This window comes from Salvia hispanica, chromosome 6 (genome assembly GCF_023119035.1).
Source record: "Salvia hispanica cultivar TCC Black 2014 chromosome 6, UniMelb_Shisp_WGS_1.0, whole genome shotgun sequence".
Lineage (NCBI taxonomy): Eukaryota > Viridiplantae > Streptophyta > Magnoliopsida > Lamiales > Lamiaceae > Salvia > Salvia hispanica.
In genome coordinates this window covers 13,118,137-13,145,652 of record NC_062970.1, presented here as the reverse complement: position 1 = coordinate 13,145,652, position 27,516 = coordinate 13,118,137, and the positions used below count along the sequence as shown (strand labels likewise).

The following is a 27,516-nucleotide window of genomic DNA, read 5'->3' as shown; positions in this document are numbered from 1 at the left end:
GTAGGCGGCGCCCAGTATTTGTAGTCCGTGTTATACTATGTCTGGGTAGGCGGCGCCCAGTAATTGTTTGAAATTTAATATTGGATATTATATTCACATAACTAGTATCACACTTTTTCCCCATAAAATATAAGTCTTGTTTTTGAAACAAACGCATCGTCCATCATAATTGTTTGATGTTCCTAGCCTTTTCGACCACGAGTTTTACGCCAAAGCGTTTACTCTAAATCCACAAGGTCTAGGCTCATTCATAGATGCATGGTTGGCATCGTGTGATGGGGTTGACTTGCTTAAATTGTTTAGTAAAGCCAAAGCGACCTAAATAGTTTATGGATGCATATTAATTGGATTAATAAACCAAGAATTGCAAAATAGTTGTTGCAATTGGCTTAGAGGCCTACCTTGTAATATTATTGTAGTGATCAGCCAAAGCAGGGGCTGCGATGATATGGACTTGGATCTTGGACCACTAAAATTTATATTTGATATAAATTCGTATTTTATGTTTGGGGGACATAATATATGTTAAAATTAGTGGGAGCTAATCAATACAATAAACTCTTGTTTGATTAGAGATACGAATGTGATCTTTGTATGCTTTTCTAATTTACTTTTCATTGTATTTTTCTGTTCAGATAAAATGTCAAACTTGACTTACAAGTGTTTGATGGAAACACACAAGTTGACTGGGTCAAATTTCACGGATTGGCTCCGTTGTTTGCGCTTGGTGCTAAGGCATGACAAAATTGATTATGTCTTGGACAAACCAATTGGTGTCGTTCCCAGTAAGGAATCTTCTGAGTTTGCTACGTTTGACGCAGCTGCTCATGAGAAACATGTTGAAAATGCAAATGATGCTCAGTGCATCATGTTGTCATCCATGAGTTTGGAACTTCAAAGACAACATGAGCACATGCTTCCATATGAGATGGTTAAACACTTGGAGAGTTTGTATGCTTCACAAGCTCAAACTATGGAGTATGAGATACTTCGCGATCTCTTCAAGTGCAAGCTTCATGATGGAGGCAAGGTTTCTGAGCATGTGCTGAAAATGATTGGTTTGATTGAGAGGTTAGCATCGATTGGAACGGTGCTTCCCGCAAATGTCTCAACAAATCTAATTCTTCAGTCTCTTCCTAGTAGTTTTGAGAATTTCATTGTGAATTTCAACATGAACAACACGAAGGTTGGGCTGCCAGAGTTGCACAACATGCTTAAGACTTATGAGTCTTCCACTGCTAAGGTCAAATCTGTGCTCATGGTGAGCTCTTCTGCGAAGTCTTCCAAAGGGAAGAATAAGCAGCAACAGAAGAAGAAAGCATCTAAGGATGTTGTTCTAAAGCCTAAGAGTGGAGGGGCTAAGAAGAAGTCGAAGTTATCAAAGGATGAGTGTCTTTTCTGTCATGAGAAGGGACACTGGAAGAGAGACTGCCCAAAATTCAAGGCACAAGGTGCAGAAAGTGGGAGCTCAGGTATGTTTGTCATTGAGATAAATATGTCTATGAATAAATCACAATCTTGGGTATTAGATACAGCTTGTGGCTCACACATTTGTAATAATGTGCAGGGTCTAAGTGACTGCAGGAAAGTGAGGCCTGGGGAAGTTGATTTGCGTGTTGGGAATGGAGCAAGAGTTGCTGCCGAATGCGTGGGGACTTACAGATTGGATCTTCCCTCAGGACATAGACTAGAATTGTTCAATTGTTATTTCGTTCCAGTTATTTCTAAGAATATTATTTCCATTCCGATGTTAGACATTGAAGGTTTTTCCTTCCATTTTGCAAACAGCAGATGCTCGTTTTCTTTTAATGGATTGTTTTATGGAAATGCCACTCTTGAAAATGGATTATATATGCTTGAATACAAACGAAATATTCTCAATGTGCAAAACAAAAGACCTAAGCTATGTAATACGAATAATGCAACTTATCTATGGCATTGCAGACTTGGTCATATTAATGAGAAAAGAATAGCAAGATTGAGAAAGTTAGACTATCTCACTTCATTTGATTTAGAATCATACGGAGCTTGTGAATTCTGTCTCAAAGGAAAAATGACAAGTAAACCATTTTCTGGGAAAGGGGTGCGTGCTAAGGATTTGCTAGAGTTAATTCACACAGATGTGTGTGGACCGTTTCCAACTCAAGCAAGAGGTGGTTATTCGTACTTCATAACTTTTACTGATGATTTATCAAGGTATGGATATGTGTATCTTATGAAACATAAATCCGAGGCCTTCGAGAAATTTAAAGAGTTTAAGTGTGAAGTTGAGAAACAACTTGGGAAAAGTATCAAGACTCTTCGATCAGATCGAGGAGGGGAATACTTGAGCCGAGAATTTCTTGATTACTTGAAGTCACATGGAATCCAGTCAGACTGGACACCTCCTGGTACACCTCAAATGAATGGAGTATCTGAAAGGAGAAATCGAACATTATTAGATATGGTTCGATCCATGATGAGCTTCGCCAGTCTCCCTTTATTCCTATGGGGTCATGCCTTACTAACGGCTATTTACATTCTAAATAGGGTTCCCTCTAAATCAGTCGAGAAAACACCATATGAGTTATGGTGTGGCAAGAAAGCAAGTCTTAACCATATCCGGACCTGGGGTTGTCCAGCTTTTGTTAAGAAAATGATGACTGATAAATTGGAAACTAAAAGTGAGAAATGTTATTTTGTGGGATATCCTAAAGAAACTAAAGGATATGAATTCTACTACCCTGGAGATCACAAGGTGATAATCTCTAGGAATGTGACGTTTCTTGAAGACAATTATGTCTTAAAGGAACAAGGTCACAACATTGTAGATCTTGAAGAAATTCAAGAACCACAAGATAACATTGAGGATGAGGTATTGTCAAATGGTTTGAACAATAACTCAGTGGGAGTTTTTGATGATCTATTGGGAGGGGAAATTACTCTTAGAGAGGACCTTAGAGAGACTCTCGAAGGACCACCTCAAGACAATGAGATGCATCAAAGACAAGATGATGCAATAGTTGCATCACCTCCACCTCAAGAAGATCATGGGGATATTCCTGAACCTTCTCACATACAGAATGAACAGCCTGAACCAGAGCAAAACCAACTCAATAGGCCTAGAAGGACTCGTCGTCCACCTGAGAGACTGAATCTAATGGTTGAGAACCAAGATGATGAAGTTGATTTAGATGACGATGAGCCTAAGACCTATGCCGAGGCGGTGTCAGACACCGATCGAGAGAAGTGGCTTGAAGCCTTGATATCTGAAATGGACTCGATGTACTTCAACTTAGTCTGGGAACTAGTTGACTTGCCAGATGGGGTTTACCCTATAGGCTGCAAATGGATCTTCAAAAAGAAGAGAGATGCAGATGGCAAAGTACAAACCTACAAGGCTAGGTTAGTGGCAAAGGGTTATAGTCAGCGCGAAGGCATTGACTATGATGAAACCTTTTCGCCAGTTGCTAAGATCAAGTCCATTAGGATATTACTTGCAATTGCTGCATACTACAATTTTGATATTTGGCAAATGGATGTCAAAACCGCATTTCTCAATGGAGAATTAGAAGGCGATGTCTATATGACACAACCTGAAGGTTTTGTATCGAAAGAAAGGCCGAATGCAGTGTGCAAGCTAAAGAAGTCCATTTATGGACTTAAGCAAGCTTCGAGGAGTTGGAATATTTGTTTTGACAGAACAATCAAATCGTTTGGTTTTGTCAGAAGCAAAGAGGATCCATGTGTTTATAGTAAACGCGAAAATGGAAACGTCGTATACCTTATCATATATGTTGATGACATCTTGATTATGGGAAGCGATCGTTCCATGATGCAATCCGTGAAAGAGTGGTTGTCTAGATCCTTTATGATGAAGGATCTGGGTGATGCTTCCTATATCCTTGGAATTAAGATCTATCGAGATAGACCAAATAGGATGTTGGGATTATCACAATCCACTTACATAGACAAGTTGTTAAGGCGCTTCTCAATGGAGAATTCTAAGAAAGGTTTTCTTCCTATGGGACATGGCATTGTATTGTCAAAGAAGGATTGTCCTTCTAATGACAAAGAAAGAGACAACATGAAGAGGATCCCATATGCTTCGGCTATAGGATCTATTATGTATGCCATGATATCTACTAGGCCAGATGTGGCCTATGCGCTTAGCATGACAGGCAGATTTCAGCAAAATCCCGGTGAGGAACATTGGAAAACTGTTAAGACTATTCTTAAGTACCTTAGAAGGACTAAAGAATATTTCTTAGTCTATGGTGGACAACCAGAGTTATCAGTTACTGGGTATACTGATGCTAGTTTCCAAACAGACCATGACGACTATAAGTCTCAGTCTGGATATGTTTTTATCCTCAATGGTGGAGCAGTGAGTTGGAATAGTTCCAAACAAGGTACAACTGCCGATTCCACCACCGAAGCCGAGTATATTGCTGCATCTGAAGCTGCCAAAGAAGCTGTTGCTTTGTTAGAGTTCGTTAAGGAACTGGGTGTTGTTCCGAGTGCCAGTAGTGCAATACCTTTGTACTGTGACAACACTGGTGCTGTTGCGCAAGCAAAAGAACCCAGAGCTACGAACAGGAACAAGCATGTTCCTAGAAGATATCATCTGATCAGAGAAATAATTGAAAGAGGCGACATAAAATTAGAAAGAGTACCCACTGATGATAATTTAGCTGATCCTTTCACTAAACCGTTATGTATAGCAAAACACAACAAGCACTTTGAGAGCTTAGGTGTTAAGCATGTTGGTAGATGGCTTTGAATCAGTGGGAGTTGAAGTTTTATATGTCTTAGAAACATTTTGTATTGAGACATTATTACTTGATCACATTCTATGAAAATTTTATTTTCTATGGGTTTTGTGCACTTATTGGAATAATTGTTTAAATGTTTGTCTTTATTCTAAATATTTGTTCCCTTGAATTGTGACTGTCGTTAATGGGGTGAGACATTAATGATATAGTATAATTCTAAAATAGCCCTAACCAATGATCATCAAGAATGGGATATTGATGATATGTTATAGGTTAGCATGGGGTTTGCATCACATTCTTCGAGAATGTAGTTGTTCTCACAACTATGAGATATTTGATACTCGTGATGGACACATGGTATACTTTGGAGAGTATTGGTATACCCTACTATTAAACTGTTTTGTTAAGTGTCTACAGTTTATTAGTGCATGAAGTATGTAATAGTCCTTGGATCTGAGGTCATTACACATTTTGTTTGTTGAGTGGTGTGCTTTGATCTTGTCCAACGCTTTGCCTCCCAAAGGAGGATTGAGACACGGACCTGTGTTGGGTATATCATAAGATAAATGAAAATGGTAGTTGAGCCAAGAATGAGATTCATTCCTCGATTAGAATTTCGAGAGAACACTCAAATTCTCTATATTACTTGACCATTAAGTCATTGGCCAATGCAAAGATATATTCGATTAAAGTAATTGAATATGATCGAATGGGTCATTTAATAAAGATGAGATAAAGTGATTGAGCTATTTGGATGACACATAGCAAATCTTAGGCTCAATCGGGTGGTTCGTGAATGAAAGGATATTACTATAAACTTTATGTAAAGGCTTGTTTACCGAATTCACGTAAACGTCCTTCATATATCGAGCTACGCTGCCAACGCAGTCTAGGAGTTTTGTGCAGACTTCGATTAGATCGTCGTCGATAATGAGGGCCTAAAGGGTCACACTATAAGTGTATTTTGATCCGCTCAAGGGTACAAAGTTGGAACTGCGTATTATATCTAATGCTAGTCCAAGTGGGAGATTGAAAGGAAATGGGCTAGAATTAGATTAATATGGATTAATTAATTATAGTTGGGCTATAATTATATTAGTCCATAAGCCCAACAATCATGAAACCCTAGTGACTCTTCATCTATATAATGGTTATTTATTCTCCATTGTGGGACATGAGAAATAGCGTAACATTAGAGAGAAAATACGTAAAGCTTTGTAGAGAGAATTCCTAGCATTCTTCTACGGAGCAATTGTACCGGGATAGTTCCTGCATCGGATTGGATTGCACGTGGACCTCGATAGTAGTGGATTCAACTTGCAGGATTCAATCGCAGAAGAAAACAACACAACAAGTAAGATTTAGTTCCGTTGTGTTTTACATGCTCAACTTGCAATATGATTATGAATCTAGATCTGTATTCTTGTATGCAATTTCCGCTGCGCTCATTAGATGAATACAAGAAAACCCAACATCTAAAATTGTTGAATACTGCTAGGATGAAATGACATAATGTGTTTTTCGTACCATGTTGTCATTTTTGAACTATTGGTCGTTTTCCTATTGTTACCACATTATCTTGACTTTCATTTTCATCATTTTTATCTCCCTCTCAGTAGCATAATTCCTGCACAAAAATGGACTTTATATTTACTGTTACTGTTGGAAGAAGATCACGAAATATCTCGCCATATCCGGAGGAAGATACGCGAGATAATATTATACCAATCATAGGAGATCTGATTATGTAATTAATGGTAATTAGGTTTTCCTTGTATAGTTTTCTACTAAGCCTATATAATAGTGCCTAACGTACAAAGTCATATAACAATGAATAAGAATTCCACTTTACCGATCGTAATTACTTCTTAACATGGCGTCAGAGCAGGAAGATTTTCGGCTCAGAAAATTTTCATCATAGCCGGAGCATATCAATCTCGACCTTTCCAGCCTGAAATCAAACCAGAAATATCCAACCCTATAACAACAGAAACATGTCAGACACAGAAGATGTCAAAAACGATCCAGAACAACAACCGGGGAAACCGAAGAACGAATGTCACTGTGGCATTCAAGCTTAATGGGAAGAACTACCCTTTATGGTCTAGACTTATGAAAGTCAAGATCGGAGGCCGAGGTGCCTATTCACATATCAAAAACGAATCGCCAGAACCCGGGAGCAGGGGTTATGACGATTGGGAAGAAGAAGATTTGGTGGTGTTTTCGTGGATCGTCGATAACATCGAGAATGAGATTATCGCCGACTTCGCCCACCATCTGACATCGAAGGCACTATGGGATAGCCTTGTTGTGACATTCGAGAACAAGGCGGACAAGTATCTCATCTACGACCTGGAAGAGAAAGCAATTACCATCAGACGAGGGGATATGGACTTAGAGACGTATTACCGAATAATCAATGGGTTGTGGATTAACATCGATCGATGTCAAAAACAACCTATTACTTGCTGCGATAAGGGAGTCAGCCAATACAGAACACATTCCAACGAGAAGAGGCTGATCAAGTTTCTGACCGGCCTGAATCGGGAGTATGACTCAATCAAACGGGAGATCCTCAAAGAAGACCCTTACCCATCAGTCGAATCGGCTTACGGATGGGTGAAGACGGAGGCGGCTCGACGTAATATCATGCCACCGGCGTCGCCTCCTCCCACCGAAGCCGACCGGAGATACATCATCTGGGGGAATTGGGAGCGGGTTTGCTGCCCAGAGTCAACGCCTATCAAATCGGAGTGGACCGCCGCGCCCCACCGCTACCGGCCGATCGGCCAGATAAGTCAGGCCTTTGGTGCACCCACTGCCAGAAGCCGAAGCACACGTATGAGACGTGCTTTAAACGATTGGGGTACCCAGAATGGTCGGAGGAGAGGCAGAGGACGAGAACCACCCAACCTCAAGCAAAAATGGCGGTCGGCGTCACCGACGAGGGACAGTCGCGAAATCAGAACGGGAATCAAGGGGGAACGACCGGCCATGGGCCGGCGGTAAATTTGGAAGCTTCAACCGGTGGCGGCAACATCCGGGGAAGCGGAAATTACGCCGAGAGAGAGGTCGAGAGGTATCGGGTTTGGTTTTAAACCAAACCCTAAGAATTTCTTTAAATTATACTCACCTCCCCTAAACTATGTTAAATTAGAAAAACGACCCCATCTTTATAAGTTTAAACCCCCAGACTACCTAAATTTGCAAATTGACCCCATACAAGATGAGAAATCTGATATTGACCCCGATATATGTGAATTTGTTTCTGAAAACCCCTTTGCTCCTTTAGGAAAAATTTTCGTTGCATTTCTTGTGAATAACCAGGTTGATACGACGAAAGGTTGGATTTTTTATTGTGGGGCCACTGATACTATGACCCCCGAGAGGAATGATTTTAGTAGCATGAGTGAAATCATTAAAACATATATTAGAACAGCGAGTGGGGAATTAATTATTGTCGAGGGATCTGGCACTATTGAAATTTTTCCTACACTTCGTCTCAAAAATTGTTTATATGTTCCGACCATGTCTCAACGTTTGATGTCTATCAGTCATGTGACGAAGGAGTTGAATTGTATTCTTCTAATGCACCCTGATTTCTGCATTTCACATGATATTCGGACGAGGAGGATTCTTGAGCGTGGCACTGAGAAGAATTGACTCTACTTTGTGGACGAGATAGCTCAACATGGCAGTGCGATGTTGGCTCACGGATCCACAAAACAAGAAATTTGGCTATGGCACCTAAGACTAGAACACCCTTCTCCTGGTTACTTTAAACTTATTTTTCCGAATCTTTCCATTCCTACTGATTTTTCATGTGAGACTTGTGTTTTGGCCAAGAGCCACAACCAATCCTTTAAACTATCAAACACTCGTATGCAATCAATTTTTTCTTTAGTACATGCTGATGTGTGGGGTCCCGCACCAATTGTTGGGGGGAATGGCTTTCGATACTTTGTGATATTTGTTGATGATTGCACTAGGATGACTTGGATTTATTTTATGAAACATAAGTCTAAGGATATGGATAAGTTTGTCTTGTTTTTTAAAATGGTTTGAACCCAATTTCATACCACCATCAAAACTCTTCAATCTGATAATGGGATGGAATTTGTTAATAGCCCCATGGCACAATTTTTTCAAGAAAAGGGAATGGTTCACCAGACTTCTTGTGCTTATACACCCGAACAAAATGGGGTAGCTGAACGAAAGAATAGGACAATCCTAGAAATAACCCGGGCCCTAATGATTGAATCCAAAGTCCCAAAACATTTCTGGCCAGAAGCTATAGCCACATCTGTCTATCTCATGAATCGCCTACCCAAAAAAATCCTTAACAAAAAAACCCCTCTTGATATCCTGTCCAAACTATCCACAATCCCTCAACACCTGAACCTTCAACCCAAAGTCTTTGGCTGCACGGTCTATGTTCATGTCCCGAAACACGAGAGAACCAAATTGTCCCCATGTGCTACCAAATGCATCTTCGTTGGGTACGGGGTAAACCATAAGGGCTACCGATGTTTTGATCCCAATACCAGAAAAATTACCACCACCATGAACTGTAATTTCCTAGAAACCGAATTCTTTTACCACACCCACCTTCGTAGTCAGAGGGAGAGTGATCCAGGTAATTCCGTGGACTATCTTAGTTGGGTTGTGCCACTTCCAAACTCTTCGATTGAGGATCTAACAGGGTCAGTTGTCACTGCCGCCGAACATGTCTCGCCAACAGAGTCATCTCATCTGCGATCCCTCGATCCTTCTCCAACGATATCCGAGGTAATTACTGAACCGAGTCCCGTTACAGTTTCTACTGACCCGATAAGTGCAGAACCACTAGAAGAAGACAACACAATTGACAGTGATACTGTGAGATATGTTCTTCCTTATCGGAGTACAAGAGGGGTCCCACCAAAAAGATATTCTCCTGAAAAGATTGGGAAGAAGAGCCGATACGGAGTGGCGAACTTTGTGCAAGGAAATCTGACAAAAATGGCAAAAGCCTTTGAAGCTGCCTTATACGAAGAAGAAGAGATTCCACAGTCGGCAGAGGAAGCAATGAAACATAAACACTGGAGGGAGGCAATGTTCACTGAGATGAAGGCACTGATGAGGAACGATACTTGGGTCAAAGGCAAAGTTGCCAGAAGGAGTAAGGGCTGTCAGATGTAGATGGGTGTTCACGATAAAAAGAAGGCCAGACGGCACGATAGAGAGATATAAAGCCAGGCTTGTGGCAAAAGGATACACCCAAACTTATGGTGTAGATTGCGCTGAGACTTTCTCACCCGTGGCGAAGATTAAGACCGTGAGAGTGCTATTCTCGATTGCTGCTAACAAGGATTGGCCGCTTCATCAGTTCGATGTGACTAATGCTTTTCTACATGGAGAATTACCAAAACCAGTGTTTATGGAACCCCCACTTGGGTTCACGGACGAGTTTCAAAGAGGGGAAGTATGTAAGTTGCAAAAGACTTTATACGGGCTGAAACAGTCTCCGAGAGCATGGTTTGGGAGGTTCACAGAGGTGATGAAAAAGTATGGGTACAAGCAGAGCAATTCTGACCACACGCTGTTTATCAAGTAACGAGAAGGAAAAATCACATGTTTGATCATATAAGTGGATGACATGATTATTACCGGGGATGATGATGAAGAGATGGCCGAGCTAAGAAAAAACTTGTTTAGTGAATTTGAGATGAAGGATTTAGGACTGCTGAAGTATTTTTTGGGAATAGAGGTGTTAAGATCGAAGAAGGGAATTTTCATAAATCAGAGGAAGTACGTGCTTGATTTGTTGGATGAAGTTGGGATGGTGGATTGTAAACCAGCAGATACCCCAATGATTCAAAACCACGGACTGCAGATGAGGAAAGAGGCGAAGCAGGCTGACAGAGGAAAATACCAACGATTGGTTGGGAAATTGATTTATCTATCACATACAAGACCAGATATTGCCTATGTTGTGGGGGTTGTAAGTCAGTTCATGCATGCACCCCAAGAAGAACACTGGGAGACAGTTTTGCGGATTGTTATGTATTTGAAGGGAACCGCCGAACACGGGCTTCTGTTTGAGAAACATGGGCACTTACAGATACATGGATTTATTGATGCCGATTGGGCTGGAAACCCAAATGATAGAAAGTCAACCGCATGGTACTTCACTTTTGTAGGAGGTAATCTAGTAACATGGAGGAGTAAGAAACAGAAAGTAGTGGCACTATCTAGTGCAGAGGCGGAGTTCCGTGGAATTAAAAGTGGGTTGACCGAGTTACTATGGTTGTGAAAGCTTATGAAGGAGTTGGAGTTGTTTTCATCCCAAGCGTGCAGATTGTATTGCGATAATAAGGCAGCTATCAGTATTTCAGAGAATCCGGTTCAACATGATCGAACCAAACATGTGGAAGTGGATAGACACTTCATAAAGGATAACATTGAAGCAAAGATTGTTGAGATGCCGTATGTCAAGTCCGAAGATCAGCTAGCAGACATCCTGACGAAGGCCGTGAACTCGAAATCCTTTCGAGAGGTATTATGCAAGTTGAGTATCGGAAACCCCGTTACTTAATTTGAGGGGGAGTGTTGGAAGAAGATCATGAAATATCTCGCCATATCCAGATGAAGATACGCGAGATAATATTATACCAATCATAGGAGATTTGATTATGTAATTAATGGTAATTAGGTTTTCCTTGTATAGTTTTCTACTAAGCCTATATAATAGTGCCTAATGTACAAAGTCATATATCAATGAATAAGAATTCTCCTTTACCGACCCTAATTACTTCTTAACAGTTACAATTCATTTGATTAGATGAAACTAATAATATTATGAACATACATCGTCTGACAATATATGATTTCTAATTGCTGGTTTGTATCTGTATTGAAGGTCCTTTGTATTTACATAATTTCTGCGGGGTAATTACATCTTTCATACAAAATGTTCTACATTTGTTTTAATTTAGTTACAAAAGTATTAAGTTTACATATTACATACAAAAAGTTTACTAAGTGTTTGAAGTTAATACATTCCGTCAATTTCCCACTAACACCGTTCTTTTAATTATATCATACATACAAAAAATTTCACCAGTGTTTCATATTTATAAAAAAGTTTTATATTAAAACATTCCAAGAATTATATCAAATAGTTACTTTTATCACTCACAAAATGAAAAATAGAAAGGAAAAAATTCACCACTCTATAGAAAATATTTTATAAATTAGTTAGATTGGGTTTTGGTATTAATTATAGTTAAAACGTTTGGGTCACTTTTATTGTTTTTGGGCTCTTATTTAATTTACACTTGGGCCATTCTTTTAATCCATTTAGACTGTTTATTTGAGATTTTAATTTAATTCATCTTTGGTCTGCAGTCTACTATCTTTTGGGTGCATGATTTTTTTTGGGCCTGTTTTTATTTAATCTATTTATAAGAGAAAAAAAAGAGGAATAAATATTTTAAATTTTTTAATTATTATGTTCATTTAATAAAAATTATTGTATAGTAAATATTTAATTATATCTTTAAATCATATTTTGTAGTGTTTGCACTAACTAATTTTATTTTATTTTTTGGTTTCTATATATGAATATTTATGTTTTGTCGATCACATTTGTTGAGCTTATTATTTATTCCAATTATCTCATTTTTACTCTGATCTTTACAAATTCATAGCACCGGTATTAATACTAGTACTAGTTTAAGGTCATCCTCATCCATGTCTCTTATCCATCTCTTAACCGTCTCATCTTTTCACTATTCATGGGCCCCACTGTATTTTTCAGCTCATCTCTTAACTAAGAGACAATACCTGCATCCCTCCATCTCTTAACCATCTCATCCCTTAACTATTCATTCAATTTAATTTTTTATTTTTAATTCCAATAAATTCAATAATAAAAACACACTTCATTAAATAAAATAAAATTACAATTTAAATACCTAAAAAAATAAAAAAGACATAATTTAAAAAACTAGAAAATATAAATTGCACACTTAAACTCAAATAAAAAAAATGGAGGCAAAGAAGCATAAGAAGGAGTTCTCTAGTAACGGTTGTCAAATTTTGCCCAAATGTGCTCCATTAGATCCTCCTGGAGTTGGGCGTGAGCGGTAGAATCACGTGTCCTTACCCGAATAGACAACCACTCTTGCAAAGACGGATGCACTCCCGTTCGAGGCAGACTAATTGCGGTTGAGCTTCCCGGGGTTTCAGGGTCGAACCAATTTCCCGCCTTAGGTCCTTCGTCGGCGACAATCATGTTGTGCAAGATTATGCACGTATACATGATGTCGACAATATTCTCCATAAACCACTGTCGAGTCGGGGCTTTGATAATGTTCAATCGAGCTTGGAGAACCCCGAACGGTCTCTCCTCATCCTTGCGAGCAGCCTCTTGCTTCTGCGCAAAAAGAGACTGTTTTTCGTTCGCAGGCCTGTTGAACGTCTTCACGAAGGTTGGCCACTTCGGATAGATGCCGTCGGCAAGATAGTACCCATTTTATACTGGCGATTGTTAGCGATGAAGTTGATGGCCGGCGCCCACTCGCGTCATCTCGTCTCGTCGGGACGAGACGGATCCCGCATCGCTGTCTCAATGCCGTCTCATCTCGTCGAGACGAGATCGAGACAGCATCGCTGCGCGATGCGGATGCCCTAAAATGCCATGTCATAAAACTATTTCTTGCAATTTGTTTTTCCCGAGGAGATTGGCGCCTTCACTTTTGAAACGTTACCTGTTTATTGCCTTTTTCAATATTGAAGCCCTAATATTTGCTATTTTTTGTTTCCCTTCAATCAGATCAAATACAGATAGATGTTTGGAAAATTGAGAAATTGAGCAAGACAACTGAAGAAGATGATGCTCAGAACACCGCCGCCGAGGAAGAGGAGAGCAGAATCTCCGCTGCAGGAAGACAATAACAACAATAACAATACGACTCTGAGCCCCAGTTCCAGTCGGCAGCTGCTGGTTTACGAGGACTTGCCGGTGGCGGAATATTCGCACGACCACTCCATTCCAACAAGCTCCGAGCAGATGCTCTGCACCTATCAATGCCGACAGATGGTATGCTATTTGTGACCCTTTCATTTCCTTAACTCACCTCCTTTTTTTCTTTTCCGAGTATTTGGATCATATTGGTTTCTTCCGATTAGGCTTTTGTTTCGCTGTGGTTCTGGAAATGAATAATTCATGTGTCGTGATCGCATTTAGTGTGTTCTCCTGCATAACAGTGGCCTATGTTGCACAATCCATCAATTCATCCTAATATTAATGTATTCGTAATCTGGAAATTTGCTATCAGTTTCTAAACGTTCTCAATCTCGTGAATAACAGTGTTTAAAGTTGGCTAAATTACTTGAGTGCCGTTCTCATTGTTTGTTCCGATCTGATTGATGTCTTTAGCAATCATATATTTACACATTCTCATTCACTTTATTTGTTCGATTGAGTATCTGTTCTAAAAATTTGTTAGCAATTATTTTGGCTGACTGAACTTGGTCTTGCAGGTGAAATCAGAATTTTTCGATGCTCTAAGCAGTGCAGAAAAACAAGCACATGATTATCAATCTAAATTTGAAGCACTCAATGAGGGTTTTGAAAAATCTGGTAAGATTGTAGTTTGTGCTTATGGTGAAATGTAGACTTTAAAGCATTTCTAAGATTTCCTGGATTTTAGATCAGTTTCTTCATGCTCCCCTTCTTGGTATGAGCTATGATTCCAATTAAAAAAATGCCTGTATAATCATCTACCATCCGACAGTTACCTTCAGTCACGATATATTTTGTACCTTACTTTGGTATTACTTCTAAAAATGGGACGCACTGCTCTTTGTTTCTGAGGAAGCAGAATTTCCTCTTTATTGTTGAGGAATTGCTTAAGGATTGGAATAATATACCTTTCATTTTATTTTATCCTTATCTTGCAGATGATTCCATTGCTAACTCTATAGTTTATGTATGATATCTACGTGCCATGATCCCAACTTCAAAATAAAAACTACACTATTGAGAATGTCTACCATAAATCTTTCCATAAGACTCCTCTTTTAACAATGCCTTCAGCATTCCCAAGGGGTTTTCATCCTAAAAATCCCAACAAATTGTGTTTTATAGCAAGATGGGTTTTATTACAACGGAGGTGTATATCTGCCTATATGGGTAGCCCAATTTATTTATATACATAAATAAATCATAAGTATATATGTTGAAAAAGTTTAGTTATGACCAGTGGGTTCAATAGAGTTTTTGGGGTATTAATAGTAGAGGAAAATTGAGGGTAGTGAAAATTGGGCTAGTTGCAGATGTGGCACACAAGTGGAGGGGGTTTAGGATATTCTACAGTGGATGCTCTTAATGTTGTATCTGTACAAGCGCTGGTTGTTTTTTATTTTTATTTTCTTGGTTAAGAGCTTGAATGATATGTCACACTAGATAGTGGTCCTTGAGATTCTTGTTAGGATTAGCAACTGTTACTTGAAGAACTTTTAATTGTTCTTCTCTCAGTGAGCCTAGAGAAGCTCCAGTCTTTACCTTTCTTAAATATTCCACGATGGAGTTGTGTATCACCTCACTTTGCTCTCTTTCTTGCAAGATTTTTTTCCTTCACAACCTCACATGCAGCATTTATAGTAATATTTCTGGAATGACTACCTTATATTGTCTTTCAATCTCGCATTCTTCGATTTTGATGGCTGACATGCATTTTCAAGTAGATAAATTGTGACTGTTAATCACTAATTTGATATTCCGTACATTTGTCTATTATCGGCTTATTCGCATGTCTCTTGAGATGTGTATCATTTTCTTTGTACTTTCTCGCACAATGTCTAGAAGACCATATAATGATGTGAATTGTATCACCAAAAAAAACTTTGCTTCTTACAGAATCAGAGAGAAAGAAATTACGAGATAAATTTTTCAACACCGAGCAGGAACTAGCTGCTACTAGAGGACGTGAACATATATTACAGGAGCAACTAAGGAAGGAGGTCGATTTTTCTCAAGAACAACTCAAAAAGCAACTACAGGCCTTTAATGAGCTTGAGGTATATAAGTAGTGGAGCATGAACCATTTAAGGTTCTGAATATTTATCCTACACAATCAGTTTCTTATTGATGTATTGTCATACTGGTTTTGCAAATGAATTTTAAGTCCACCACATTGAAATATAAACTGTATGTTTTCCAGGGAAGGGAGTCAGTCTACTTATTCGTGCATTGAGACCTGAATTTGAGTTAACGTTGTCTAAGAGATTGACCATTATCTATTTTTAAGTGGAGTCTCCCACTTCATAGTTCCCAGACCTTAGATACTGAAAAACCATTTCTTTATTTTTTTAAAGTGCCTTTTCAGGGAAACTTCTCTTTCCCACTATCAACTTTGAAATGACCCCATTTTGCTAACTTTATCTTTTTTTACAGAAACTCTTTGCGAGTGCTAATATCTACTACTCCTTTTATCGGTTTTGTAAACTTTTTGCCTCTCAATTTCCTCTAACTACTGCTCAGTGGATGTTCCCAGGGATTTTAATTTGTGTCAAGCTGAAGACTATAATGAGTGCTATCTTTATTGTAATTTTATATCATTCTCTTTTCAACCCCTCGCCCCCCATCACTAAAAAGAAAAGCAAAGAAAAAGGTAAAAAGAACAAAAAGATGAAAGAATGATCTTTGTTAATGCGAGTTTTTAAGGAGCAGCAATTTTTGTTAATTCTTTGTCAAAGTCTTGGTGTTTTTAGCTTTACTAGATCGTAGTTTTGCTTAGATGTATTTTCATTATGATTTACTGCTCAAATAAAATGGGATTGTCCTATGGTAACTTTAGTCCTGGTTTAAGAGGCCGAGAACTGAAACCTGAGGAACTTAATGTTGTTGGTAGTTCCATTCAACCCATCTTGCTAATCTACACTCTACAGACAATTTTGATGAATTTAAATATGCACCATTACTGCCATTTTATTTCTTAGGAACACTGTGTTAGTACATAGTACACTGGCTAGTTTTAATATGTATAAGATCTGTTCTGAATTCTCATTCATTTTTCCATATTAGGTTACTTTCCCTTTGCTCTTTAGAACAAATTTTGTACATGTCTGCCTGTTGACACATGGTGACCACAGAGGGTTGATTTTTGTTACTATTCATTTAGCACTTTTAAAAACCGACATTTTGTTTCTCTGGTCGTGTTTTTTTCATCATTATTTCATGTTTGGTTTTGTAGATAAAGTTTCAGAATGAGACGCGTCTGCGCAAAAATGCTGAGACATCAGCTGCTAAAGCTGAAGAAAGAGCACAAATATTAGAGGAGAAGCTAAATACTCTATCAGAAAGCATAGATAGGGAAAAGGGCCGTCTTCAAAATGAGCTTGCTCAAATGAGAAGTGACACAAAGCTGTCTGTTTCTAGAATAAGTGCCGATGTCAGTAATCTAGTTTTGTTATTTGTTAAAAGGTTATCATGGATTCATGGTGATTTTATTATTTAATACTTCACCATCTTTTTGTGCAGCTTGAAAGAATGGAATGCAGAGCCAAAAATGCAGAGAAAGAGTCGGAATTACTGAAAGTACAGTTAGAAGGACTGAAAGAGCAACTAGATAAGGTAACTATTTTATTGTTTCACTTATATGTAGTTTATGCACTTCTCAGTATTATTTTAGTTTCATGAGGTTGTATAATCTATAGTTTCTTTACTTAAGATTACATCCTGTAGTTTGAGGAAGTGGGGTTTTTTCTGCATTTCTTGAGAACAGGGCTAAGTTTAAAAGCACCGTGTTTCCTTATTTAGTAAAATTGCTAAAATTTAAGCAAAGTTTCTGATTTTTTTCTCTGGGATGTTGATGTTCTGAAAGCATGTCAAAATGCAGACTGCATATTAGACATAGCATGAAGGTCTAGTTGTCTACATTAGTGATATTTCTTAGTTCAGTATTGCACCAGACCGATTGGTACAAACTTAAGGTAAAACTGAAGCATTTCTCGCTTCTATTTAATACTCCCTCCGTCCGCCATTAGGAGTCTCATTCCTTGGCGGCACGGGTTTTAAGAAATGTTTAAGAAAAGTGGGTGGAAAAAGGTTAGTGGAATAGAGGTCCCACTTATATATATTAGTTTTAAATGAAATGTGAGTAGAATGAGTTAGGTGAAGGTGGGACCATATTACCATATATGGAAAAAGTGAACCGGGACTCCTATTCGCGGATGGAGGGAGTATAACTTCTTTGCTTACTAGATCTATAGATGTTCATGCAGCATCTTTCTCTGATGTCATACCTCATGCTAAAATGCAAATATCCTCTCAATGAATTGTACTCCATATTTATCATCATATAGCCTATTTTTAGTTCCATCGCTTCATAAATTCATATCCGTTGTAATTATCTGACAATTTTAGAATGACTGCCAGTCCATGCAGGAGAAATTTGAGTTGCAGAAAAAATTGTCCTCGGAATCTTTAGAAGCTCCTTCGAAAGACAATAGTTTGTTGGTGAAACATTTGCAAGAAGAACTGAGGAACTATGTAAGTATTCTATTCCTCACTATCAGGTATTAGTGCATTTAACTATTCTAAATGTAGAAACCGCCATGCTATTTGGTTTAAGGAACTGAAATACGAGAGAAGAAAATTAGATCTGATCAGGGCGAGAAACACAACCTTTTGTGTGCAAACTATAATATTGGTGTTTGTTTTACAGCCCTAAGAGACCTGCAGCATTAACTTATAATGAACCTGTGACACTAATCCAGATTGATGAAGTGATATAGTTTATTAGATTGCTTCCTACTAACATGTTTGGCTTACATGTGCTGTAGTCTTAAACTAGGAAAATATATTGATGACATCGTGGGTAGCATTGGGTGGCTTGTTTTCATTCTCTCATGGTTATTCTCTAAGCATCTGTCAATATTTTTCAGTATTAGAAAATTAGCATAAAACTTGTGTGGTATAAGGAACAACTTTACCCCAAGTGATTGTTCCCCTGCATTCTACAAGATTGTTCTTCTGCATTCAATGTTTAGTGAACTGAGATATCCATTTTAATCTTTCTTTTTGAAGTATATTATGTCCATAATGGACCTATCTCATTATATCTATAGGAGTCTGAAGTTCGTGAAGCTAGAAAGATAAAAGCTTCTCAGGAAGACATAGAATTATTGAAAGAAAAGTTGCATGAAGAAAAGAGCCGCAAGGAGAGGGCAGAGTTGGAACTACTAAAGTTATCCGACCTCAAGTCAAACATGAAGAATCTGGAGGATGAGGTGTCCACATGGAAATCAGTGATTAAGGAACTTCCTGGTGTGTCATCTGTAGATGATATACCTTCTGAATTTGCAGCTTTACAGAAGTATGTATCTTAGTCATGTTGTGCTTCTCTATCTATTATCTAGAGTTGCAGTATTATACAATTGCTCGATTGATCTTGTCATGCGAGGTACTCATGCTTATTATACTTTCGAAATGCTGCATATTGCTAAGATAGAAATCATGCATAAAACTGTTTCAGAGGAAAACCGGATTTGCTTCATATTGCACTTTTCTGCAGGGAGTGACATAACTTTTCCTGCTTATGGTGTTTACGAGCTCACAAATACTGTGTCAGACTTAGGCTTCAGATTCTATTCCTCTCTTTACGAAGATCTCTGACCACTTTTATTCATCTCACATAGGAAGGTGGTCGATAGCATGAGGAATGAAAGTGAGACCCGGGAAAAGGTCATAGAATTTCAGGTGGCTCTTGATAAGGCTATTCTTGACAAACAAAATGCAGAAACTGAGGCTGCCATGGTGAAAGAGAAGGCAGAGTCATGTAAAGCAGAAATCAAAAGGCTGGAACTGATGGTTTGTTCTTTTAATCGTATACAAATAAAAGTCCATGTCTTTTTCTCCAGTATAACTATAATGATTTAGAAGTTGAAAATGATTGCGGTGTGATTATCTTCAACTCTTTTAGTACTCCCTCTGTCCTGCCTCAAGTGTGGCGCTCCTTTTGGGCATGGGACTTTAGAAATTATTGTTTAGTGGTTAAATAAAGAGAGAATAAAATATGAGAGAGAAAAAAAGGAGAGAAAATAAAGTAAGAGAGATAAAAAAAAGTGTTGGATTTTTGCAAAAAAAAAGGAAATGCATCACTTTAGTTGGGACGATCCAAAAAGTAATACGAATCACAGTGTACTTAATTCCTCTTGGAAAACTTATTACTTGTAGATGAAAAAATTTGTAAGAAATCTCGATGAAAAGTCGTCAGTTTATCAACTTACAAGTCCATCCGATAACTAAAAAGCGAACTTGTTTAGACAAACTATCACTGAAATTGACAGTCATCAGAAGTAACATGTTATCAAGGCGAACTAATTTGTATATGCTTGATGGTGCTTGTTTGATCTTCCTTGCTCTGAATGCTCCTTCTGTCTCTCATAGTCATTTTAATGTTTTAACTTTATTATTTAGCTAGGTTTGATTACAGAGGAAAGAGACCGCTTGAAAGATGTTATTAAGGAATTAAAAGAGCATAAGGATCTTGAAGGTGGATCTGGATTGGTCAGTGGAACTATATTCCAGGTAAGAGATACCGAGATTCATATGCTTGCAGTTCTTTTAAGACCTTTCTGCATTCTTATTCAACTTTCATGTGGACAGGAGCTTGAAATATCTCTGGTCAAGAAGGAAAACTATGTCAGGCAACTAGAAAATAGCTTATCAGAAATAAAGGAGAGTAATAGTCGACAGCATAATGAGATAATGTTGCTCAATGAAAGGTTAACTAATGAAGGAAGACGAGTAAAGATGCTAGAGCGTGAAGGTGATCGCCTACGTTCAGAGATATCTTTGTTGGAGTCTAAGGTTTGTGTTCAAGGCAAATGTACTTTGCGTGCTGGGTGATATTCTGGTTTGTCTTTGCGAGCTGTTAGCAATTTTTTGTGCTTACAAAATTCATGATTATTACAATAGTTTCAAATGATTTTTACATGTGCCACGAGGGTATAATTTACAAGGTGAAAAATCGATCTTTTTTGGGGTAATTGCAATATTAAATTTAAAGATGATGCCTTGTTGGACTCTAACCTGAGACCTTTGTACCTTAGACATTAACCATTGTACCGCTAGGCCACATACTCACAAAAACACATCTGCTGAACCTAGATATTCATAGATCATTACACTAACATTGTGAAATATTAACCTAATGTTCTCTTACTACACAATCTAATTGGAAAGCTCAGGAATTTTGTTGGCATGGTGAAGCCCTCTAATTAACCTGAAATTTTACGTGTTCATTTTATACTGATCAGTTATAGAGATCTCCTTGTCATTGATATTAACTCAATAGTTACATAACTATAACATTTCCTATGTTTTGCCAGTTAATCATGCTTAGTGGATATTCGAGTGTCACACAATTGATGAATATAGAAAGTATGTTCCCTAAATATATTCTGTGTTGAAGTTATAGCTTTCGCCCCACTGGTTTGCTGATATTTATACTGATATATCTGGTAAAGCCTCTGCTCACTTTTGTAGGATCTTATTCCATTAAAAATAGATACATAATGTGCGCAAGTAGTATGATCTGTTCTTCTGAGTAGATGCTAAGAAGCAATATGCCATCTATTTAGATACAGACAGCTTGCAAAGTGTGCAATTTCCCCCTGTAGTGAGTGTCATCTTGTACTTTGTTTGCAGTTGGGACATGGCGATTTTTCTTCTGCCAATACAAAGGTCCTCCGGATGGTTAACACCCTGGCTGTTGAGAACGAGGCAAAACTAACAATAGAGGCTCTGCAAAATGAGCTGCAAAAGACAAAAGAAAAGTTACTGGCTGTAGAAGAGCTTAAAAATCAGTCATGTGAGCAACGACACCAGTTAAATATGAATATATGATATATTATTCCTTTCCTGGATAACAATTACCTCATAAGGCCACAAACCCGCAGACACACATGATAGACAGTTAGACACGCGCACACAATGAAAGCAAAACACACACATTTTACACACAACACATGCACACGCCACACAATGAGACACGCATACACACTACACACCCTTATATTGTATTTGTTGCATTTGATGGTAAGACATATTTGCTGACTCTTAAATTGATTTGAGGAAATTAATCCTCATCACTTTACTTTAAGAGTGTCTTGAGTTATTATTATTATGATACTTTAATTTGTTCATGGTAAATAGCTGATGCTGGCACACATGTTGACTCGTACGTTGCTGGGAAGATTAAGCAGTTGAAAGAGCAGATTGCAACACTTGAAAAACGCGAGGAGAGGTGAGTGAGCAATTACTAGGTTTTTATAGTATTTGCCTTGTTATAGCTTGTAATAATGTAGGTGGTGAATAAACAGGTACAAGACAGTCTTTGCAGAAAGAATCTCTGTTTTCAGAAGGGCATGTTGTGAACTTTTTGGTTACAAGGTATTCCAATCCAAATCTATTTTGTAAGTTATGGTTTATTATGCTTGAATTGAACAAACTTTCTGTCAAACAACTATCCAGATTCCTCACTAGAATATACTCCACAAATCAATTTTCATGCATTTTACTAAAACAAGAAGGATAAAATAGGAAGAGTGGTCAAATATTTCACATTTCCAACTACATTTAATGTTTTCTAGTATGCTTGAAAGATTTTGGTTGCACATCTTAACTATGATGGAGCTAATGCGATGGAGGGAGTACAAACTAAATATGATAGTTATAAACTAATAGTGTGTTTAATTGTTTCAAGATTTGACCGATTGTGTTAATTACCTTTATTTTAGCATTTCAAAGAACACATTTCTATGATTGGCCTTTTCATCTCCCCTCTCCTCTCTATTAAGAGATGACTCCATATGTAATTATAGGTTATAACAAATTATACTAGGTTCAAACCAACCACAACTGGAAATTGGAAATAAAAGCAAATGATAATAATTACTCTCGTGGAGAAAGGAATGAGCTGAGAGTAATAAATATAATGTTTGTACCGTATGCCCGTGTTTTAATAGTTAGAATGTCTTTGAAATGCTGCATTTTTAAAAAAACAATATTGGTTGCATATAGTTGTATAATAACTTTGATCAGTGTTTTACATATTTCTGCCCATTTAAAGAACTAGCTAGAAGGTGAAATTTGTGAAAAACACAAGCAAAAAGAGTACCTTAATGTTTTCTTATTCTTACTTTTTAGAGGATCAATCGTGGTTTTCCATTTCCCCTCTGCGGTGACTCGAACCCCTTACCCAATAGTTGAAGGGGAAGTATGTTACCAATTGAGCAGTGCTTTGTCCTCGACTACCTTAGTTAATATTCATGGTTTAGTTTTAGAAAAGTTGGATGTTTGATTCAGTTATTATTTTTCTTATTATAGCCAAACAGTTAAGACTAATATTTCTGTATACTTCCGTTTAACTTTCGTGAGCATGTTCTCGTTTTAGCGTTCTTACGTGTATATTCTTTTGTGAAGTCTTGCAAACTATTAGCAGTCTTATTTCATTATGTGTTGTGCCCATTATACTAACATTAGTTAAAAAATATAGGCTATTTAACTAAGATATTAAATAAATGTATGGAATAATTTGAATTGATATTCAAATTCTTTTCGCTTTTTTGAATTATCATTTTGGAAATCCATATATAGATGGGTAAAACATCTAGGAAGACTGAAACATAGTAGCAGGTTACAATGATGCCATAAGTTATTATGTTATTTGACTTTGGAATTGGACTTGGACTCGGAGTTTCATGCCACTCACAAATTCCAGTGATGCCATAAGTTATTCTCTGGTTTTAAGCTTGCTATCACTTTTTATTCATGGGAAAGATTTTGGATTGACTAACTGGCATTGTATGGCTTTAATTTCTTGCACTTGTTCATTTCTAGTATTAATTTTCTGAAATTCCATATCTTGTTATCTTTTCAATGCGATTCAGATTGTGATGGATGATCACCAACGGCCAGATGGAATTCCAGTCACACGATTTACTCTGCATTCGATCTATGCACTGAGTGATGATGAGAAGCTTCAATTCGAATATGAATCAGGGAACACAAATATTGTGGTAAGCTGTGCACTATTATTTCTTTTTGTGTGGTTGAGGACTTGAGGTGAAGTGGTAGTAGTTTGCTTATACTTACATTTATGCATTTTTACTGAATTCACTCGACCCTCTCTTAGAAGGATGCTTCTCAAGAAATCACATGGTTGTTTATTAAAATGCATACATAATTTAAGTTAATGAACCAGGAGAGAGTGTAGGTTCTTAAGTCAATGAATATTGGAGCCTAGCAATTCTACCTTAGAAAGTTTTAAATATATTCTCAGTACGGGTAGACTTTTTAGACTATAGAATAGTAAATGTGATACATGTTGAATATTGGAGGGAAGTAACAAATAGAAAAATCGTCATATATTTCAGAAAAAAGGTAGTGTTATCATAGCTTGCATGTGAGGATTTATTTTAAGCACTTTTAGGAAGGATTTACTTATATTTGATAAGTTGTTCTTGTAAAGGTGTGTCAAATAGTATAATAAACAAAAGCCCCTTTAATCATGTCATGGTAAAAAGCAGGGAAAGTATAGTAGAATTTCAAAAATATGCTTGCAAAGAGTTCTTTTTTGGCGCCAACTTTCCTGAAGAAGATATAATTTGACCTTTTGATTTGGATTTATATAGAACACTTATTATGTCCAAATAACTGGATAGATAAGATTAAAGTAACTACATACTACTATACCATTCAACTTTAATTAAATTGTGTTTTTATCATTTTCTTCTTTTGTAATTTGTTTATCTCAGGTGAATGCGTATACTTCACAACCTGAGATATCTCGACAGGTTTGATCTGAATATCCTTTGGACCTTTTTGTGTATTTCGAAATCCTAAAGACATAGTCTCTGATTCATCAATCCATGCTGACTTTTTTTAGTCAGTTTAATTTATAATTTCATAAATAACCTGGTGGAAGTTGCGACCCACATTGATAACTATCCAAAATAATTTTTCAGTCATTCCAAACTGAAGCATGGTTGAGTAATTAGCAAATTTTATGCTTATTCTAAGCAAATGTTGTGTGGCCATTTTTTTTTGTTACATCTATTGTTATAGGATTTCATTCACCAGACATTTGACATTTTCTGCTTTTTTTCATCTTTCATAATTTCGTGACAACACTAGTCTTGGGACTGAAGTAGATAAGCACCAAACATTTTGAAGGCCTTATTCTCCTAAAATGACCTGCAAAGTAGATAAATAAATCACTAAGTGCTTAGGGATCTATTTATTTCATTTTTATTTCTGTACTAGTATTTTTTATTTTGTTTATGTCTTTAGTGAAAATTTTTTCTTAAATGATGTGTTTTGTAGGTTGATATATTTATCCGGAAGATGAATTCGATTCCTGCCTTCACGGCTAATCTGACCATGGAATCTTTCAATAAGCGTACTCTATCATGAAATGTGGCAGCACAGCAGTATTGATTTTCACTTCTCTTTGTTTGTGATTACTCTTTTAATGTAAGATTTTGGTTTGTGTTGGGATGATTTAACTTGCACTCTCTTCTACGGAATGGGGAGTCATTTGTCAGATAATTTCATTTCTTATGACATTTATCATCTCCTGATTCTTTTCAAATATTCTTATACTAGAAAGGAGGAACTCAAACTGAACCTCTCATTCCAATCAATCATGTCTTGTAGTTTAAAACGCATTGTATGTTTAAAAGTAAGATAAACTCCTTTATTTCATATTAGGTTAGACTAGGTATGAATAGGCTGATTCAAATTTTCTAGTGACGCAATTGTGATAGGGGTAGATTGAAGGTGGTATTGGTGAAAAAAGCAGAGGTCTTCCACCAACCTAAACCTTGCATCAAGTGGGATCTCTATATTTACAGCTAAGTTTCAAAACTTGAGATAATTCTCGTGTCATGGAGTTCGGACATGTTTGGATGAGTAACTAATGGTGTAGCTTTCGGTGGCCTAATTTTTAGATCTAATGGCGTAGCTTTCAGCGACCTAATGGCGTAGCTTTCGGGCATGGATGCAAGCCACAACTTCTGGTAGAGGAATGAGGTATGAATTTTGGTCGAGTTTGAGGTCAAACTCAATAAAGCATGAGGCAGTGGAAACATAAAGCCATTAGAGAAGGTCCTATGTTTGCTCTTATTGCATTTTGGAATAGCATTGGATTCCTCAAAACTCCTCCACTGTGACTATGGGGGTAATGTCTTTCACTTTCACCACAGTGCAAAATGTCATAGGCCATGGAATTAATTTGAAATTGAGGCTGTTATTTGGTTTACAATTGTGGAATCGTCAGCTTATCTTACTTAGGTGACTAGAATTAAAAACATCGTACATGTGCGGTTTGACATCTTGGAATGGATCTTATCTTGATGAGAGAGAGATGATATTTGGTGAAATCTCGAATACACATACGCTGAACCTTGACGGTAGTGGCATGGCCTAAACAACACACTGTGTTAGTGCACTAGAAAAAGGAGTCAAATTGTCCCCCATCTAAAGTAGTCCAATTCAACTTGGATTAAGTTCGATACATAAGAGTAGTAGCTCACGTTAAATTGGTAAAAGTCTATTGAATTCCATCTTAATATCAATTGGTGATAGAATTGTCTTACAAGACTTATATAGTGAGATATTTGTTTGTTCTTTTTCCGTTTTAATCAATTGGTGATGGTAGTAGCCTACGAGACTTATATAGTGAGATATTTGTTTTGTTTTTTTTGTTTTATTTACCAACCCTCTTCTATTTCTAAACCTTCAAGATGAAATTAACACCATCCTTCAAGTCGATTAATGATTCAACTCACAATAATCTGCAATTATATCACGATAGAAGCTCATGAAGTTTCATTTTAAAACCAATCAATAATAGAATGAGTAATTTATAGTAAAATTAAGTACTGATTTTAGTTATCTCTTAAGCAAGGTTTTTGTTTTGTTTGCCTAACATATAAAATATAAACCACGCTCTATGTTAATATACAGTTGGTTATAAATATTTTGAAACTCCACTTTTCTTATTTGGGTGAGAAAATGAAAACTGAAATTATGGAGTGGAGTATGTAATAAGTGTCCTTCCATAAAATTTTCGAAAATATGTGAGCATTGAAGATATGACAGATTCTCAATCGCATTTCCTTTTCATAATCATTCAGGTATAAATGCAAACTCTTGAAATGGGGAAAACAGTAGTACATTCTTGCCTTTTTCATCCAACCTATAAATAAACCTTATATATATAGAAAAATTAATTTTATTATAATCTCCTCTAAATGAAAGGAGGTTAAGAGAACACGTGGTAGCCACTAGTGAAATATCAACATGTGATCATCAATAGCCATATTTCGTACTTAGTGTGTTGGGTGATCATGTTCCATCCATTGAACCAATTAAACAAAAACATAAACATAAACATAAACATAAACATAAACATGCATACTGCATACACACACACAATCAGAAGAGAAGATACATGCATACGTATACAAATAATTGTATGCTAGTTTTGATAGAGTAACATTATAGCAAATTGGAGAGCCCTCCTTTTTCCGCGGGAACCACATGTTATGTGTCAATCCCCACAAGGGGCTCATGATTTTTATTTATCATATACTAGTATATAAATATACATAATAAAAACTAGGAGTAATATACTTATCAATTATTAGTGAAATAGCATTTTGACTCTATTATGAATATAATGTTATTGAAGATTATGATTAT

At 37.1% G+C, this 27,516-nt stretch overlaps 2 protein-coding genes across 4 annotated transcripts; both read left to right on the top strand.

Annotated features, from left to right (window-relative positions):
• Positions 1-4,066: 4,066 nt before the first annotated feature.
• LOC125194725 (secreted RxLR effector protein 161-like) lies at positions 4,067-4,762 on the top strand. The gene has a single exon (XM_048092960.1). The coding sequence runs from the start codon at positions 4,067-4,069 to the stop codon at positions 4,760-4,762; it is 696 nt and encodes a 231-aa protein (XP_047948917.1).
• An 8,748-nt stretch (positions 4,763-13,510) lies between these two features.
• Positions 13,511-26,171, top strand: LOC125196254 (mitotic spindle checkpoint protein MAD1). 3 transcript variants are annotated; one of them, XR_007171841.1, is made up of 18 exons: positions 13,511-13,839; positions 14,283-14,382; positions 15,661-15,821; positions 16,997-17,194; positions 17,284-17,376; positions 18,181-18,294; positions 18,873-19,120; positions 19,443-19,614; positions 20,224-20,334; positions 20,413-20,616; positions 21,457-21,619; positions 21,964-22,054; positions 22,131-22,200; positions 23,700-23,828; positions 24,567-24,605; positions 25,135-25,284; positions 25,417-25,492; positions 25,578-26,171. XR_007171841.1 is itself a non-coding variant. In XM_048094696.1 (16 exons), the coding sequence occupies exons 1-16, from the start codon at positions 13,630-13,632 to the stop codon at positions 25,222-25,224; spliced, it is 2,193 nt and encodes a 730-aa protein (XP_047950653.1). In that variant the 5' UTR covers positions 13,511-13,629; the 3' UTR covers positions 25,225-25,383. The 3 variants fall into 3 exon arrangements, 1 of the variants encoding a protein (XP_047950653.1); XR_007171842.1 differs by lacking the exon at positions 25,417-25,492; XM_048094696.1 differs by lacking the exons at positions 25,417-25,492; positions 25,578-26,171 and having other exon boundaries at positions 25,135-25,383.
• Positions 26,172-27,516: the final 1,345 nt, after the last annotated feature.